At 42.9% G+C, this 18611-nt stretch overlaps 1 protein-coding gene across 1 annotated transcript in view; it reads left to right on the plus strand.

The window, feature by feature from the left end:
* LOC116980627 overlaps positions 1 to 18611 on the plus strand; it is a 158190-nt gene that overhangs the window by 1500 nt on the left and 138079 nt on the right. The window contains 3 exon segments of the mRNA XM_033033068.1: positions 48 to 380; positions 382 to 475; positions 478 to 1146. Coding sequence (XP_032888959.1) covers positions 48 to 380; positions 382 to 475; positions 478 to 1146 — 1096 coding nt within the window.

The following is an 18611-nucleotide window of genomic DNA, read 5'->3' on the forward strand; positions in this document are numbered from 1 at the left end:
CCAAAAATTCACAAATAGCTGCCCTCTTTATCTAATACGGATAATAGTGCACACCATCCACCTTCTTCTGTCCCCCCTTTACTTTATTATCTAGTTTTCAACTCCCAACTGTTACTGAAATATCTGATCTCATCCGAAAATCCAAATCATCCACCTGCCAGTTCAACCCCCTCCCCACCCACTTAGTCAAAACCTGTCTACCTTCCCTCTCCTCTTTCAAAGCTAACATCATCCACTCCTCCCTTATTTCTGCTCATGTTCCTTCCTCTCATAAAACTGCTGCAGTAACTCCAGTACTTAAGAAACCCGGTGCAAATCCCAACAATCTAAATAATTTCCGACCAATCTCCAATTTGCCATTTATCTCTAAAATACTAGAAAAAAACAGTTGCTGCACAGGTTCACAATCATCTCATCAGCAATAACCTCTATGAAAAATTTCAATCTGGTTTTCGCCCTCTCCATAGCACAGAAACCCAAACGACCTGCTGATGGCTGCCGGCTCTGGTTTTCTCACCATACTCATCCTCCTTGATTTAGCTGCTGGCTTCGACACCATCTCTCACAACATCATCCTCAACCATCTAGCCTCCATTGGTATCATCAACACATCACTCACCTGGTTCACGTCATACCTCTCTGGCCGCACTCAGTTTGTACAACTTAAATATGTCCAATCACAACCCTCCTCACTCACCAGTGGTCTTCCCCAGGGCTCAGTCCGAGGGCCCCTCCTTTTTATAATTTATTTACATCCCCTTGGTTTTATTTTCAGGAAATACAACATTCAATTTCACTGCTACACGGATGACACCCAACTCTACCTGTCCACCAAACCCACATCCATTCTTCCCCCCTCTTCCCTGTCTGACTGCTTAGTGGAAATTAAATCCTGGTTTGCTCAAAACTTCCTCAAATTCAACAGTGACAAAACTGAAATTCTTCTTGTTGGCTCCAAATCCACCCAATCTAAATGTCCCAATTTCTCACTCACTATTGACAATTCCATAGTCCCTCCTTCCCCTCAGGTCAAAAGTCTGGGTGTCATCCTTGATAGCACACTTTCTTTTGAAAAACACATCAATAGTCTCACTCGGTCTGCTTACTTTCATCTACGCACTATCCACCATCTTTGTCCATCAGGCAGTGAAGAAAGCGAATGGTATGTTAGCTTTCATAGCAAAAGGATTTGAGTATAGGAGCAGGGAGGTTCTACTGCAGTTGTACAGGGTCTTGGTGAGACCACACCTGGAGTATTGCGTACAGTTTTGGTCTCCAAATCTGAGGAAGGACATTATTGCCATAGAGGGAGTGCAGAGAAGGTTCACCAGACTGATTCCTGGGATGTCAGGACTGTCTTATGAAGAAAGACTGGATAGACTTGGTTTATACTCTCTAGAATTTAGGAGATTGAGAGGGGATCTTATAGAAACTTACAAAATTCTTAAGCGGTTGGACAGGCTAGATGCAGGAAGATTGCTCCCGATGTTGGGGAAGTCCAGGACAAGGGGTCACAGCTTAAGGATAAGGGGGAAATCCTTTAAAACCGAGATGAGAAGAACTTTTTTCACACAGAGAGTGGTGAATCTCTGGAACTCCCTGCCACAGAGGGTAGTCGAGGCCAGTTCATTGGCTATATTTAAGAGGGAGTTAGATGTGGCCCTTGTGGCTAAGGGGATCAGAGGGTATGGAGAGAAGGCAGGTACGGGATACTGAGTTGGATGATCAGCCATGATCATATTGAATGGCGGTGCAGGCTCGAAGGGCCGAATGGCCTACTCCTGCACCTAATTTCTATGTTTCTATGTTTCTATAACTCACACCTAACAGCACTGCTACTCTCATCCACGCCCTCATCACCTCCCATATTGATTATTGTAACTCTCTCCTCTCTGGTTTACCCCACAAGTCCATCCGTAAACTCCAATTGGTCCAGAACTCTGCTGCCCGCATTATCACCAGAACCCCATCCATCGAACACATCACTCCCATCCTCAAACAACTGCACTGGCTCCCTGTCCAATACCGCATTGATTTTAATATTCTCCTCCTCACTTTCAAAGCCCTCCACACTCTCGCTCCTCCGTACCTCTCTGAACTCCTCCAGCCTTACACTCCATCCCGAACTCTCCGATCCTTTTCTTCCTCCCTGGTGTCCACTCCATCTGCCCGCCTGTTCACGATGGGGTTCAGAGCTTTCAGTCGTTCTGCCCCTCGCCTCTGGAACTCTCTCCCACTATCCATCCGTACCTTAGAGTCTCTTCCCACCTTTAAAACCTCCCTCAAAACTCACCTATTCAGACTGGCCTATCCCACGTAACTCCACTTTATCAAATTCATGGATATGTTGTTTTTGTTTCATTTTATTTATATATTTGTAATTTGCTTGTTTTAACTGTAAGGTGTCCTTGAGTGTGCTGAAAGGCGCCCATAGATAAAATGCATTATTATTATTATTACCTGACAAATAGATTTTGTTAAATAGAAGCCAAATAGACAATACAAAACACAAAGTGCTAGAGTAACACTGGGCGTCAGGCAGCATCTCTGAAAGACACAGATAGGTGATGTTTCGGATTCTTCAGACAATGCACCTGGTTCAAGCAACAGTGTAAATTGCTTGTAAAGATTTAGTGTGCAAAATACATTTTCAATATTTACCATTTCAACTCATATTATTTGCCACTTGGAATATCCTAGTTCACTCCATCTAATTGCAGCCAAGATTCGTTCATTCAGTCAGCCAACATATGAGTATATGGAAAGTGCACAATTAAAATATGGTGATCAATTAAACTACATCATGCTCTTTACCTAGGCATGTGACATTGTAAGTCACCGCCATTTGCACAACATTCTATGTAAAAATAGGTGCGGATGATTGATGCAGCTGACAAGGTTATTTACAGTAAATGAGCTCCCAGCAGAAAATTAGCAGTTGCATATCTTATTGTTCCAAGCATTTGTATTTGTGTATTTTATTTACGTGGCAGTTCCAGAACTGGAAGGAGTTTTATGTGCAGAAGTCATGGCTATGCAGAGGGTCCGTATATAAGTTTAGTTTAGTTTAGTTTAGTTTAGTTTAGTTTAGTTTAGTTTAGTTTAGTTTAGTTTAGTTTAGTTTAGTTTAGTTTAGTTTAGTTTAGTTTAGTTTAGTGCATGGAAACCGGTCCTTCGGCCCACCTGAACCCCACACATGAACACTATCCTACACATATTAGGGGCAATTTAGATTTATACCAAGCCAATTAACCTACACACCTGTATGTCTTTGGAGTTGTGGAGGAAAACGAAGATCTCGGAGAAAACCCATGGGGTCACAGGGAGAACGTACAAACTCCGTACAGAAAAGCACCCATAATCAGGATCGAACCCTGGTCTCTGGCGCTGTAAGGCAGTAGCTCTATTGCTGCACCACCGTACTGGTGATTTGGTAAAAAATTGTATCATAGTGTTAAACTGCACCCTTCCGCACACTGTGTGCTCCAACAGAATGTGGTGTACAACTCAGAATGTGGCTACAGAAACACCATTATAAGCAGAAAGCTGTGTATGCATCCAATACAGATGAATGCATTTCATTGTGTATTGTAAATTAAATTAAACTAGACTAAGTGGGACCCATTAGGTCCCATTGACACACATGAGGCCTGGTCCCCCAAAGCAATATTTCACCAATCACCCATAGCCACCAACTGCGCAAGCGCGGCTGACGGGTTCCCTTTGTGATGCCCCTGATCCACCCTCCCCTTACCGCCTCCCACTCTGTCCTTTGCCCTTCCCTGCCCCATGCACACACTACATCCCCCCTCAATGGTCCCCAATCCACTCTTAGCGGTTCTCCGGTGGCACAGCCATTCCTGCCCATTGAGTTCCCATTGTGACGTAGAACACGGCAAGTGGAAAAGGGATTTATTAAAGCTTAAAATGTGAATAACTCTTAAAATATAACAACAATTTAAATGTTAAAGATGAGATTTATTGAGCAGTTCTTTCTTGTTGGGTCTCTTGTTGCGTTCTGCTGCTCACTACGTCTCGATGTCTCTTTGCTGTTGATGAAAGAAAGACACACAATTTTAATGTAGACATTATTGAGTGGTCAAATTTTAACTAAGAAAATCTGAGAATTTACCTCAGAAGTCAACGTTCAACCAAGCACGCATTTAATGACAACATTCTTGGTCGAAATTCCATCCATTAATAATAATAATAATAATAATAATAATAATAATAATAATAATAATAATAATAATAATAATAATAATAATAATAATAATAATAATAATAGTAATAATAATAGTAATAATAATAATAATAATAATAATAATAATAATAATAATAATAATAATAATAATAAATACTTTATTGATCCCCTCAGGGAAATTCAGGTGTCCAGAAGCCCCCAACCAACAAACCCACAGATTCAAAACGAACGCAGACAGAAAATACATAGAATACAATGTGGACACTACCTGAGAGCAATAGATTAGATTAGATTAGATATAATTTATTGCCACACAGCCAGGCTGGTGGAAATTTGGGTTGTCTGCAACGATACAATAATAAAGAACACACAACCACAATAAAACTGTAACACAAACATCCACCACAGCATTCATCACTGTGGTGGAAGGCACAACATTTGGCCAGTCCTCCTCCATTTCCCCCCCGTGGTCAGGACCAGAGTCCAGAGTCAGTCCAGGATCGGCTCTTCCTCACCGGACACCGCGGCTTTAAGTTGTTGTAGGCCGCAGGCCGGCGGTCGAGATTTAAAGTCCCCGCCGCAGCCAGAAGCACCGTAGACTGCAGGGCCGGCGGTCGAAGCTCCCCTCCAGGGGTGATGGTAAGTCCACGCCGGACCCGCGGTAGAAGTTGGCCGCGGGCCGGCAGTGATGGCTTCTTCTTCCCCCGGGTCCCCCACGAGGGATCCCGGGCTGTAGACGCCGCACCAGCTGGAGCTCTGCAGACCGCGACTTCAGGCTGCGACTTCAGGCTGCCAGCTGCCCCGGGCCAGCGAAACGGAGCGCTCCCCTCCAGCGAGCCCCAACGAGAGCTAACCCGCTCCACGCCGAGAGTCCACGCTGCGCCCGCCGCTGAAGCCCTGGGCGCGTCTCCGGGAAAGGCCGCGTCGATCCTTGATGTTAGGTCACGGGGGAGGCGACCTGGAAAAAAGTCGCCTCTCCATGGAGGAGGCGACCGAAGCGGTTTCCCCCTTACCCCCCCACACCACCCCCCACACAAAACACATAAATAAACATTAAATACACACTTTAAAACATACTAAAAAAACAAAAAAAGTTGAAAAACTGACGAGCTGCATGACATGGCTACTGCCAGAGCAGCGCCCCCTCCGCTATAAATACTTAAAAAGACCAATAATTAACAATTAAAAATTAAAAATTGCAAAATGCATCCCCCTACAGCCTAGCAGTCCGAATTATAAAATCTAATGGCTGCAGGGGTGAAGGATCTCCTGAACCGCTCCGTTCTACAGGGCAGGGAGAGGAGCCGGTTGTTGTTCCGAGTGCTCTTTTGACTCTCCAGAATTAAATGGAGGGGATGCCCGGGGTTTTTCAGTATGACCTGCACCTCCCCTCCAGCACTGAGCTAGCTCGTTTAACCAGTTTGACCAGCTTCTTGTTGTTTTTTGCACTAATGCTGTTGCCCCAGCAGACAACAGCGTAGAAAATAACACTTGCAACCACAGTGTTGTAAAACATGTGCAGCATATCATTACACACATTGAAGGATTTGAGCCTTCTGAGGAAAAAGAGTCTGCTCTGGCCTTTTTTGTAGAGGGAGTCAGAGTTGACAGACCAGTCCAGTTTGTTATCAAGGTGCACTCCAAGGTATTTATATGTCTGCACCACCTCAATGTCAGCCCCTGCAGCGTTGACCGGCTGAAGGGGGAGCTTGGACCTGCCAAAGTTAACCACCATCTCTTTAGTCTTAGTTGTGTTCAGGATGAGACAGTTCTCTTCACTCCAGGCACAAAAGGCACTGGTCAAGTTCCTGTATTCCTCCTCCTGCCCATTCCTTACACATGCCACAATCGCTGTATCATCAGAATATTTCTGTACGTGGCATGTGTCAGACTTATAGACTTATAGGAAAACTTTCACATTTTTCTTCACCTTTCCTCGGCTAAGAGCCACATATAGTTGTCCATGCTGAAATACCAGTTTCGCGAGGTATATCAGCACTTTGTCAATGGTTTGTCCTTGCACTTTATGAAACATCATAGCAAAAATTGACTGAATCGCAAATTGGCTCCGCTGAAGGGGAATGGCTGTCAAATTGAGCATTATCCTAGGAATGAGAACAATGTCATCTTTGAAGGCTTCCATGTTGATTCTTGCAACAATCAGATTATTGTGTAGCTCTTCCACAATCATCCTCGTTCCATTGCATTGGTTTGGGGTTCCAAGTTTCTCATTAACATGATTGAAGGTTCTTTTTTCAACTCCAATTGTGTGGTGGTAATCCAGAGATGTCGAGTAAATCGAGGAATTCTGTTGGGAAGTGATTAGCATTAGTTCCCTCAGTTACAGCATTGAAAGAAAAGCTCTACTTAATGATTCCAGGGAAGCGTCCGATACATGGAGAATTGATGCTTCTCATCGAGTTGTTCTGCGGAACCAAGATACAATTGTCGGAGAATAATTCTGCAGGATTGTCAAATGCGGGATAGATGAGATCAATACAATCCCCCAGTGTTTTTGCTGATAGAACCATGTCTTCTGGCATTTCAATTTCATTGTTTTCATTCTTTAAAATCTCGTCTTCAACTTTCAACAAAAATTGTGAATATTTGCCTTCTCCCTCAATCACATATTCGTCTGCAATTGAAACTTGGTGAAAAGTGTTCACAAGTAGGATTTCTTGATGCAGGAATTTTCAACATCAGCATCATTTCCCCTTTTCACTACAGGAAGCAGTTGTCGAAAATCGCCACAACAAATGGTAAGAATGCCGCCAAAAGACTTAGTCTTGGTGCATACATCTTGAAGAATTCTGTCCACCGCTTCAAAGCTCTCCCTCCTAATCATTGGGCATTTATTTGAAACAATGAGTTTCACTTTCCTCATCAAACGTGCCATGTTAGAGTTCTTCTCAATGTTGCAGAATGTATCTTCGGTCACTTGGATGGGTAATTTGAATCAAGATTGTGCAGTTCTTCCACCAGGCATTAATTTAGCTGCTATCCCAGAGGATGCTACAGCAATAGTCACATCACCTTGACCTCTAACTTTGGAGAGGATCAAATTGGTGATAAATGTTTTTCCTGTTCCTCCTGGGAAATGTTTTTTCCTGTTCCTCCTGGTGAATCAATGAAAAACATTGAAGGAAGCATCCTTTTCAAGCATTTGCACACCAGGTCATACACTGCTCTGGGCTCAGCATTCAGCAGAGCCCCATTCTCCTCAACAAATTGCTGTTGTGCAGTTGTATTGTATTGCAATTCCTGGAGCAATTCTGGATTGTCATCATCAAGGTGCATACTTCAATTTCTTGGTCGTGGCAAATGAAAGCATTCCATTATTTTGTTGTAATTCTCAAGCTTGTCTTGAATATACAACAGAGCCTGATCATGATGTTTCTCATCAATCATGATATTAGGATCACTCATTGTTCGCCATTCTTTGTACTTGAGGCGGGGGTAGTCGTGGGGGGGGGAAGCGTCCTGCAGCTGGGGGAGGGGGAGGGGGACGGCATGAGGCAGGGGCGATGGGGGCTGAAGGGTGGGGGTGTGCATCCTGCAGCCGGGGATGGGGGACAGCTTGAGGCGGGGGTTGCTGGGGGGGTGAACGCCCTCTAGGCCGGAAAGAGGGACAGCTTCAGGCAGTGGCTGACATTGGTGGTGGGGAAGATGCTGGAGTCACTTGTAAAAGATGCACATTTGGATAGCAGTAACAGGATCGGTCCGAGTCAGCATGGATTTACGAAGGGGAAATCATGCTTGACTAATCTTCTGGAATTTTTTGAAGATGTAACTAGGAAAATGGACAAGGGAGAGCCAGTGGATGTAGTGTACCTGGACTTTCAGAAAGCATTTGATAAGGTCCCACATAGGAGATTAGTGGGCAAAATTAGGGCACATGGTATTGGGGGTAGAGTGCTGACATGGATAGAGAAGTGGTTGACAGACAGGAAACAAAGAGTAGGGATTACCGGTCCCTTTCAGAATGGCAGGCAGTGACTAGTGGGGTACCGCAAGGCTCGGTGCTGGGGCCGCAGCTATTTACAATATACATCAATGATTTGGATGAAGGGGTTCAAAGTAACATTAGCAAATTTGCAGATGACACAAAGCTGGGTGGGAGTGTGAACTGTGAGGAGGATGCTATGCGAATGCAGGGTGACTTGGATAGGTTGGGGGAGTGGGCAGATGCATGGCAGATGAAGTTTAATGTGGAGAAATGTGAGGTTATCCACTTTGGTAGCAAAAACAGGAAGGCAGATTACTATCTAAATGGCATCAAGTTGGGAAAAGGGGAAGTACAACAGGATCTGGGGGTCCTTGTATATCAGTCTATTAAAGTATGCATGCAGGTACAGCAGTCAGTGAAGAAATGGAATGGCATGTTGGCCTTTATAACAAGAGGAATCGAATATAGGAGCAAAGAGGTCCATCTGCAATGAATTTCTTTTTGCATATAATTCAGTGACAGTCCTAATATACATTAGGCACAATCATACAAAGTATAACAATGTAAGATAGCAGACCACACTGAGTCAGTACACAAGAGTCACCATGTTTCATGTGCCATCTAGTTCCCTTCAAGTCCAATGATCAACCTCAAATTCATAAACATCATACTGAGCTTCTAAAAATGGTTAATCAGTTTCTGATGAAGAGTATTGGATATGATCGTCGGTCAAGTAATCCCAGTATTCATTTATACAACATAGGCATGTGCACTATAATTTTTTATTTGTGAATGATTTACTTCATTGTTTACGTCATTGTAAACATCTATAACTAAAACTCTGATCTTGTGCTCTTCCGGTTTGCGGGGTCTTTCTATTTGCACAAAAACAGTACGCGATAGCACTATAATGTTTCGCCAGGTTACTCACCGTCCTCCTGTGCCTCCTGGACGCTAGCGAGGCCAGGCGCTGGTGGGGCCGGGCGCTGGTGAGGATAGGGCCGGGTGCTGTGGGGCTGGGGCCGGGCGCTGGTGAGGATAGGGCCGGGTGCTGTGGGGCCAGGCACAGGTGGGGCCCACATACCCCTTCCCTCCTCCTCTCACGCACCCCCCCATCAGCACTCCACGGCAGTAGTAGGCCATGGCAGCGCTCCCCTCCAACAGCCCCCGCCTGAAACTGTCTCCCTCCCTTAGCTGCAGGATGCTCGCCCCCCCCCCCCCCCCCTCGCTCCACCGGCCCCGACAGCCCCCGCCTGAAGCCATCCCCTTCCCACAGCTGCAGGACGCTTGCGCCCCCCCCCCCCCCTCCACCAGCCCGGACAAACCCCACCTGAAGCCATCCCACTACCCCGGCTGCAGGACGCTTTCCACCCCCACAGCCCCCAACATCCCCCACCTGAAGCTGTCCCCCTCCCCTGCTGCAGTTGACTCCTGCCCCCTGATAGCTCCCATCTGAAGCCATGCCCCTTCCCCAGTTACATAGATACATAGAAAATAGGTGCAGGAGTAGGCCATTCGGCTGATCATCCAACTCAGTATCCCGTACCTGCCTTCTCTCCATACCCCCTGATCCCTTTAGCCACAAGGGCCACATCTAACTCCCTCTTAAATATAGCCAATTAACTGGCCTCAACTACCTTCTGTGGCAGAGAGTTCCAGAGATTCACCACTCTCTGTGTGAAAAATGTTTTTCTCATCTCGGTCCTAAAAGATTTCCCCCTTAGCCTTAAACTGTGACCCCTTGTTCTGGACTTCCCCAACATTGGGACCACCATAGACTGAAACAGTCGCAGGACAGAAGCAGGTCCTCAACCTACTGACCACCAATCATGCAGTAATGCCATTCTATTCTCCTCACAAACACATCAACTCTTCCAAAATTCTACCATTCACCCCCCCCACAATGAACAATTTATATCAGTCAACTAACTTACCAGCATTCACCATGAGAGAAAATGTAGCAGCCAATGGAGAACGGGCAAACCCCACACAGACAGCACCCCAGGTTAGGATTGAACCTGAGTTTCTGGCCTTGTGAATAATTGGTTCCATTAGCCTGCCCATTGTGCTGCCACATATTATGTACAAATGTTGACCCCTTTCTGGCTATCTCTCGGGCTTATATAGACTTATGAACACCCCTGCATACAAAAGAGCTTCCATTATGTTAGCACATTCAACAGCCTGACATATTTACATACGTTAGTTCCCTACTATTGGCAGAACCAATTTCCTCTCTCTCTACTTTTAGCAATTTTCTGTTTTATCAGTCATCTGTGCTTTTGATGCCAATACAGTGGAGTTATGTTACCACATTGAGTAATTTTTACATGTTTTCTGACTTACGAACAAAGTCGAGATACGGACATCTGCAAAAAATTGAGTCAATTTGTTACTTGGAGGCAGCCTGTAGTTTAAAGAAGGATATAAAATGAGAAGCATTGATTAAATCTGGTAGCATCTGTGGAATAAAAAACAGAGTTAAGAAGAATCTTCCTCAGTTCTGCAATGTTCACAAATTCTAAAAATGGATCAATCATTTAGGACTGAAATTAACAGAAATGTCTTCATTCAGAGGATGGTGAATCTTTGAATTTCTCTGCCATAAGATTTTTTTGGGATGATCAGAGGTCATGAAAGATGTTGCATGAATTGAAGTTATTACTTCTAACTGGAGATAAATCTTCAGGATTAAAATCTCCCACCTCCACAGTGATGCAACATTATCAGCAGAAATAACACCAGGCTTCTTAGCAACGCTGCTTATTAAAAAGACACATAGTAGAACATTCAATACACAATGGGGTTTGGAGGGAGATATAGATCAACCATGATTGGTTGGGCCGAATGGCCCAATTCTGCTCCTATCAATTATGACCATATGACAATATCATATTTGCACGCAACATTGAAGGAGATATTTCAGCCCATTGGGTCTTCCTGAACTCTGAGCAACCCTATCAATCCCACTTCTCTACTTATGTCCCTACAACCGGTTCTCTCTCATGTATGCCCATTAACACTGCTCCCACCAGCCATATATACTCAGAATAATTCATAGTAGCCAATTAATCTAATAAGCAGCATTGGGATGTGGCAAGAATCCAAATTACCTGGGGTAAAATCATCCAGTCACAGAGCGAATGTGCAAGCTTCATACACACAGCACCGGAGGTCATAATCAAAATTGTGCTACCCATACATTCCCTTTTTTTCTCACATTCACCCATGTTTATATTAACACATTGAGCTCTGAAGTTACTTGGCAAAAAAAAACCCGGAAATGCTTGGGAGCCAGTGGAAATGTTCCAAGGTCAATGTTTCACCTCAGCCATTTAGTGATCAAAGGAAGCTGAATAAAGCTTATAGAGTGTCCAACACATGGGAATTAACTGCCCTGTAAAATGAGTGAATAAACCACTTAATATAAGAACAATTTGGAATGAAGCAGAGATGATGTTCTTGGAATATCTATATCCTGTGAATGATCCAATAAACTTCAAAAGTGTATAATGAAATAGAACAGATTTCTTGCATTCCAAAAATGCATAACATTCCTTTGCATCAGCAGTATAAATAGAATCTGGGTAGTGCGATTGTTGAAGGTCTGGGAGTAGAAACTAAATTAAATATATTCTATTATACGGTTCTATTATGTGCATGGATTAGAATTGACCTCATTTTCTGTGTAATAACTCATTTTCATTCCTCGATATCAAATTGTAAATCAGTGTTTGTTTTTTTTACTACTTATTTTTAAGTTAATTATCCACCGGATCCACAGGGGCCAACTTCAAGAAATTGTCAGGGTGACCAAGGCATGTGTTTGCAGAAAACACTAATGTGACATCCCCCAACACTCGATATAGAAAGAGCCAGTGTGATTTGCATGACAATGATTAAAAAAGAAAGCATTGTTGGCAGATTGAATGAGTTCTGTTGAAATGGGGATATTATTTAATAAGCGGAGCTTACATTGTCATTTGGTGCACAAGTTTACTTTGCCATGTGCTATTGCCTTACAGCCAACAGAAGTGGAAAATCAGTGTAGTGAGAGGATTCAAGGACATGAACAGTAACATGATTCAAGTAACATGAAAGGATGGTAATGTTGGCTGTGGAAGTCATTTATCAATCTCGCATATGGGTGATTTTCCCTCAATGAAAATACATGCCAATATTTCTATCTCAGAACTGTGTTCACCGATGACATGCCTTCATTTGGTGTCAAGAGTATAAAGAGACGCAAGTGTCTAACCATCAACTGCACTGGGACCAGAACATTGAAATTCTTACTAGGTACAGCTTTACAGTCCCATTAATTTCTACAACACAACATATACATTTACAACAAATTAGCAGTTATTCTATGTTAACCAGACCATGATATTGCAAGCTAATGTATGTAGTGCAATCCTAAGTGTGTCGTAAGTATCTCACAAATGTTAATTCTGCCTTTCATTTTCTCTAAAGAAAAAACATCCCAGTTTCTGTACATAATCCATCTCCAAAGCTAACATGTTATTTGTGAGTATTTGCTATTTGATAAATATTGTGGTATTTGACATACAAGTACTCCAAATCAAAGCATGATTACAGGAATAGGATTAGGTTATTTGGCTCATTTTGGTTCCCCTGCCACCCAGTAACACCAAAATCCCACTGTGCACTTATGATGATAAGGGCTTTTGCACTAACTGTACTTTCCCCTAACATTTAACCTCCCAAAATGTACAGCTGCACACTTGCATTTGCCTTCAGGGGGCAGTAATGTCTGTTATGATGAACTACTTTGAGAGGTTGGTTATGACACATATGAACTCCTGTCATGTTGAGGATCTGGACCCATTATAATTTGGCTACTGTCACAATAGATCAACAGGGTATACAATCTCATTGGCTCTCCACAGTGCACTGAACTACTTAGACAATTAGAACACACACATTAGGCTGTTGTTCATAGACTACAGCTCGGCGATCCACGCTATCATCACCTCTAAATTTATCATCAAACTCGGAGAACAGTCTCTACTTGTCCCTATGCAACTGGATCCCCAATTTCCCTCATTGGCAGACCACAAACAGTAGGAATGGGCAGCAACACGTCCTCATTGTTTATCATCAAAACAGGAGCACCATAAGGCAGCTTCTAGACTCCATCTATACCCATGACTATATAGTTAGACACAACACCAACACCATCTTCAAGTTTGCAGATTACACCATCATGTTGGTTGAATAATGGGTAACTATGAGTCAGAGTATAGGAAGGAGATGGGTTGAATGGTGCCAGAAAACAACCTAGCTCTCAACGTCAGTAAAACCAAGGAGCTGATTGTTGACTTTAGCAGAGGAAGGCTGAGAATCCACAAACCTCTTTATCGACAGGGTTAATGGAAGAGAGAGTCAAGAGCTTCAAGATTGTGCATATCTCTGAAGATCTGTTTTTGGCCCAGCACATTGATGTAATCACAAAGAAAGCTCATCAATGTCTCTACTTGCTTAGATGTTAAGGAGATTCAGTATGTCGATGAGTACTCTATCGAACTCTACACTTGAACAGTAGAGAGCATACTGACTCATGGTTTGGTTTCGGAAGTTGGACACCCAGGAATGAAGGAGAATGGAGAAAGTGGTAGACATTGTCTGGCCCATCACATGTACTGGCATCCCCACCACTGAATGGAACTATCCAAAGCACTACCTCAAAAAGGCAGCTAACATCATCAAAGACCCACACCACCCTGGCCATGCTTGCAGTATGTGATCTCCAGTTTCAACCATAGCTTCTTCCCGGTAACCATCAGGTTCTTGAACCATACTGCACAACACTAACCGTAACCCTACCTCAACAACTATGATCTGCTGTGGTCTTTATTTTGGCTGCACTACGGACTACGGTTTTGCACTGTTATGGTCAGGTTACCTGATTATTAATTTATTGCATATTTGGTTATTATATATTTATTGTGTGTTATTTCCTTACTTGGCCTGTATAGCTGCAGCAAGCAAGAATTTGATCATTCTGTGGCCAGTGCATATGACAATTAAATAATCATGACATGACTCTCTTGACTTAACTCTCGCTTTGGCACACAACGGTCAGCCACAATGCACAATGACCAGCGTGGAAGTTGGTCATTGGCACTAATGTTTCAGTGGGGCATTCCTGTGGTTCTGTCCTGGTCATTCACAAGCCTGGATTAAATAAAGCGTGCCGTAGCAGTAGGGATAGTGTAAACAGTGCCCACAATCACTGGGGATTAAGAATGGCAGCAGTATTTGTTTAGGGATTCTTGGCAAACATGAGTCACTGGAAGTAGCAGGAGCACACTGAAAAGTAAGGAGTCACAAAGTTACTGCCACTGATTACATTTGTACATCCATTGGCCTTGTTCTTCAGATATCTATGTGCTTTGTTCCATCGTGGCAGGCAGGGGGATTTTAGTGAGATTGAACCTCGAGTTTGAATAAAGAAAGTGATGACTGTTCCACACCTTCGGGGCAGCACAGTGGTGCAGTGATAGAGTTGCTGCCTTACAGCACCAGATATCAGGGTTCGATCCTGACTTTGGGTGCTGTCTTTACGGAGGTATGTACATTCTTCCCGTGACCACGTGGGTTTTCTCCAGGTGCTCCGATTTCCTCCCATATTCCAAAGATGTGTGACTTTGGTAAAATTGTAAATTGTTTCTAGTATGTGGGATAATGCTAGTGTATAGGGTGATCACTGGTCAGCATGGACTTGGTGGGCCAACGGGCCTGTTTCACTGCTGTATAAGTCTAAAACCTTCACTCAGATAGCCAGCAGAGAGAGAAACTTGACTCTGGTAACCTCACACATCTCCCAGCATTTCTTTGCCAACCTCCTTAGATTTAAGGAATCAAATTAGAACATTTTTTGAACCATTAAATTGCTAAAGATCTGTATTCTATTGCTCGGATTATTTCTGTGCACTTTTTTTAAATAGTAGAAGGAAATTTAATGGAAAAATTGTAAACATTTTCTAGGAACTCAGAAATAAAATCTGGTATTAAAGATAAACAAGTTAAATCTTTCTAAATTATTGCTTTCTAGGTTACAGCATCTATAGTTTGAAGAAGCAGAAAATATGGTGATTTTCAGAGAATTGCTGATATTCCTAAACATCTAGTGGGCAGTGCTACAATTTGCACATGGCATAGAAAATGGCACTCATATCAACACCCTTGCCGACATTTATTCTCCATACTACTTTTGTTCAAGGTCAGAAACTTTGATTTGAACTTTAGCCATTGAGTAAGAGGAGGTGGTTAAAATGGAGTAACCATTTGCTTCTTTTCTGTCTAACTCTTGGTGACTGCAATTTAAAAACCTTCAAGCATTGTGAAATTTTTAATTCAGACATCCATTTGGTTTAAAGGTATTGAACATATTATATAATCTGTCTCTGTCATCAGAGTTCTTGTCACGGTGGCTTTATTTCCCACCTGCAGTTTGGCTTTTAAACTGTGCCAATTAGAAGGAACAAAACTCTGACTAGAGTACTTAAGGCAAAGGTTAAAAATGCAAAATAATTCATGAATGCTCAAATCTATTTTTGAAGTTGTTCTTCAGGACAGATTGTACTCCTGGACTTTTGTTCAAGCCAAACGGATGCAAAATCATTTTATCTCATTGTCTCTCACAGTACATTTTGCTAAATTGCAAAACCTCAAGTTTCATAGGTAAACATTATAATTCAAGTATGTTCAGTTTCCTTTTTTTTGTTGTTTGAAGTGGAATTGAAAATTATTGAAAGCTATTTAAAGTATTGTTCATTTACATATAATTACTGTTCATAATTCAAAATCTTCAGATTATAGGCTATGTATTACGTACAAGACCAATCAACCTGTAATGAGAGTTATTTGCTACTTGCATTTAGAATATTAGTATTAGCTGAATATTGTGGTGGAAGAATTAATTTAACGAATGCTTCCTTTAATATTCTGATTATTTGTCACATCAATCTTGGTGTTCCAATGTTTATCACCAAATAATTGCATGGATACACCAAGTGGGTGGAATTATAACTTTCCTTCATGCTGGGCACAAAGCCCTAACTACTGTATTATCAAATTATTTCCAGATTTCCCAACCAATTAGGTTAAGTGGCATGTTTCAATGTGCATGTCTAAATTTCAGCTTCACCATTTTATGGTGTGTTGGATACTTGACATTGAATAGGTTCTGAAGGTGACTTCACAGCAGTTGGAGTGTGAATAAGTCAATAATGCTCCCTAATTCGATGGTTGCTCAATATATGTTATGCTGTGGCTTTAAAGCAAGGACATAATATGTCTGAGGAAGCGTTCTGACCCGGAACGCCGCCTATTCCTTTTCTCCGGAGATGTTGCCTGATCTGTTACTCCAGCATTTTGTGTCTATCTTTGGTATAAACCAGTATCTGCATTTCCTTCCTACACAAGGGAATAATATACCCTGCTAATGTGAGAAAGGCACCAACTAGCCACCCAAAGGAGACAGGCTAAAGTTGCCAAGGGATAAACACCAGTAAACTTATCTCTGGCTTCAATCCACTGTAAACAATTTCAGAAAGATGAGTAAGATGGCGGCGACATATTATTATTACAATTTGGCCTCTTGTGTTTACTCTATCACATCACTTCTCACATCAACTCATCTTGCATCTGCACCATTCCACTACAGTTATATTTCCAGCCATTACTGGCATACCTGCTCTTCACATCGCTCTTCCATGTCTCTCTATCACAGTCACTAACTAGTTGCTTCCATTCATCCATTCAATACATACCATCACCAAACACAACCGGTGTCCACTTTCTGGATGAGGAATTACAGAACACCTGGGAAATAGAGAGAACCAAAAACTGATCTCCGAGCTCTCTTGCAATTAACCGCACAACAGAGAAAATCTGAGAGATAATTTAACAATACAATACAATACTATACAATACAATTCAATTGTATTGTATTGTATTGTATTGTGAGAGATAATTGACATCTGAAATGCTCCAAATGGGGTCATTCTCCAAAACTTCTACACGGTAGAGAGTGTTCGGACTGGTTGCATCGTGGCCTGGTTCGTCAACTTGAACGTCCAGGAACGAAAAAGACTACAAAAAGTTGTGACCACTGCCCAGTCCATCACCGGCTTTGACCTCCCCACTGTCGAAGGGATCTATCATAGTCACTGCCTCAAAAAGGCAGTCAAAATCATCAAAGACCCACATTATCCTGGCCACACACTTATCTCACCACTGCCATCAGGAAGAATGTACAGGAGCTTGAAATATGTAACGTCAAGGTTCAGGAACAGCTTCTTCCCTACAGCCATCACGCTATGAAACACTTCAACGAATAATAGTCGGCGCAGTCGAACCATCCAGCACGGCGTTCAAAGCTCCCGCAGCCAGCGGTCAAAGCTCCTGCGTCAGGGCGATCGAAATTCCTGCTTTAGGGCGATCGAAACTCCTGCATCGAAACTCCCGCATCGAAACTCCCGCAGCTTGGAGTTCCCGATGTTGGTCTCTGATCAGCGACCGCAAGCAAGCACCCACGTTTGGAGCTCTCAAAAGTCACTCAACTCAAAGATTAACTCTACATTATAAATGACTCACTCTGGAAAATATAATATAGTCAACTCACTTTACCTCAAATATCTTCTGCCATGATTCTGCAGGTCCAGAATCCAGCTGCGGAAACATTTCCAGCTCTCAGTATATTAGCATGCTTCACTAATAGACAAGGTAGACACAAAATGCTGGAGTAACTCAGCAGAACAGGCAGCATTTCTGGAGAGAAGGATTGGGTGACGTTTCGGCTCGAGACCCTTCTTCAGACTGATGTCGGGGTAGTGGGGGCGGGAAGAAGAAAGGAAGAGGTGGAGACAGTGGGCTATGGAGAGCTGGGAGGTGAGGGGAAAGAGGGAGAAAGCAAGGACTATCTGAAATTGGAGAAATCAATGTTAATACCGCTGGGGTGTAAACTACCCAAGCGAAATATGAGGTGCAGTTCCTCCAATTTACGGTGGGACTCACTCTGACCATGGAGGAGACCCAGGACAGAAAGGTCGGATTCCGAATTGGAGGGGTAGTTAAAGTGGTGAGCCACCGGGAGATCCGGTTGGTTATTGCGAACTGAGCAAAGGTGTTGGGCAAAGCATCACCTATTCATTCGCTGCATAGATGCTGCCTCATCCGCTGAGTTTCTCCAGCATTTTTATCTACCTTCGTTTTTTCCAGCATCTGCAGTTCCTTCTTAAACAATAGATAAATCATAAATCAATCAGAATAGGAAAGAACTGCAGATGCTGTTTTATACCAAAGTTAGACATAAAATCCGAGAGTAACTCAGCGGGTCAGGCAGCATCTCTGGTGAAAATAAATAGGTTTCAGGTCTGAGCACTTCTTCACACATTTCTTCAGATGATAAGTACATTGTCAAAGCGCTTTATC

This window comes from Amblyraja radiata, chromosome 1, assembly GCF_010909765.2.
Source record: "Amblyraja radiata isolate CabotCenter1 chromosome 1, sAmbRad1.1.pri, whole genome shotgun sequence".
Taxonomy (NCBI): domain Eukaryota; kingdom Metazoa; phylum Chordata; class Chondrichthyes; order Rajiformes; family Rajidae; genus Amblyraja; species Amblyraja radiata.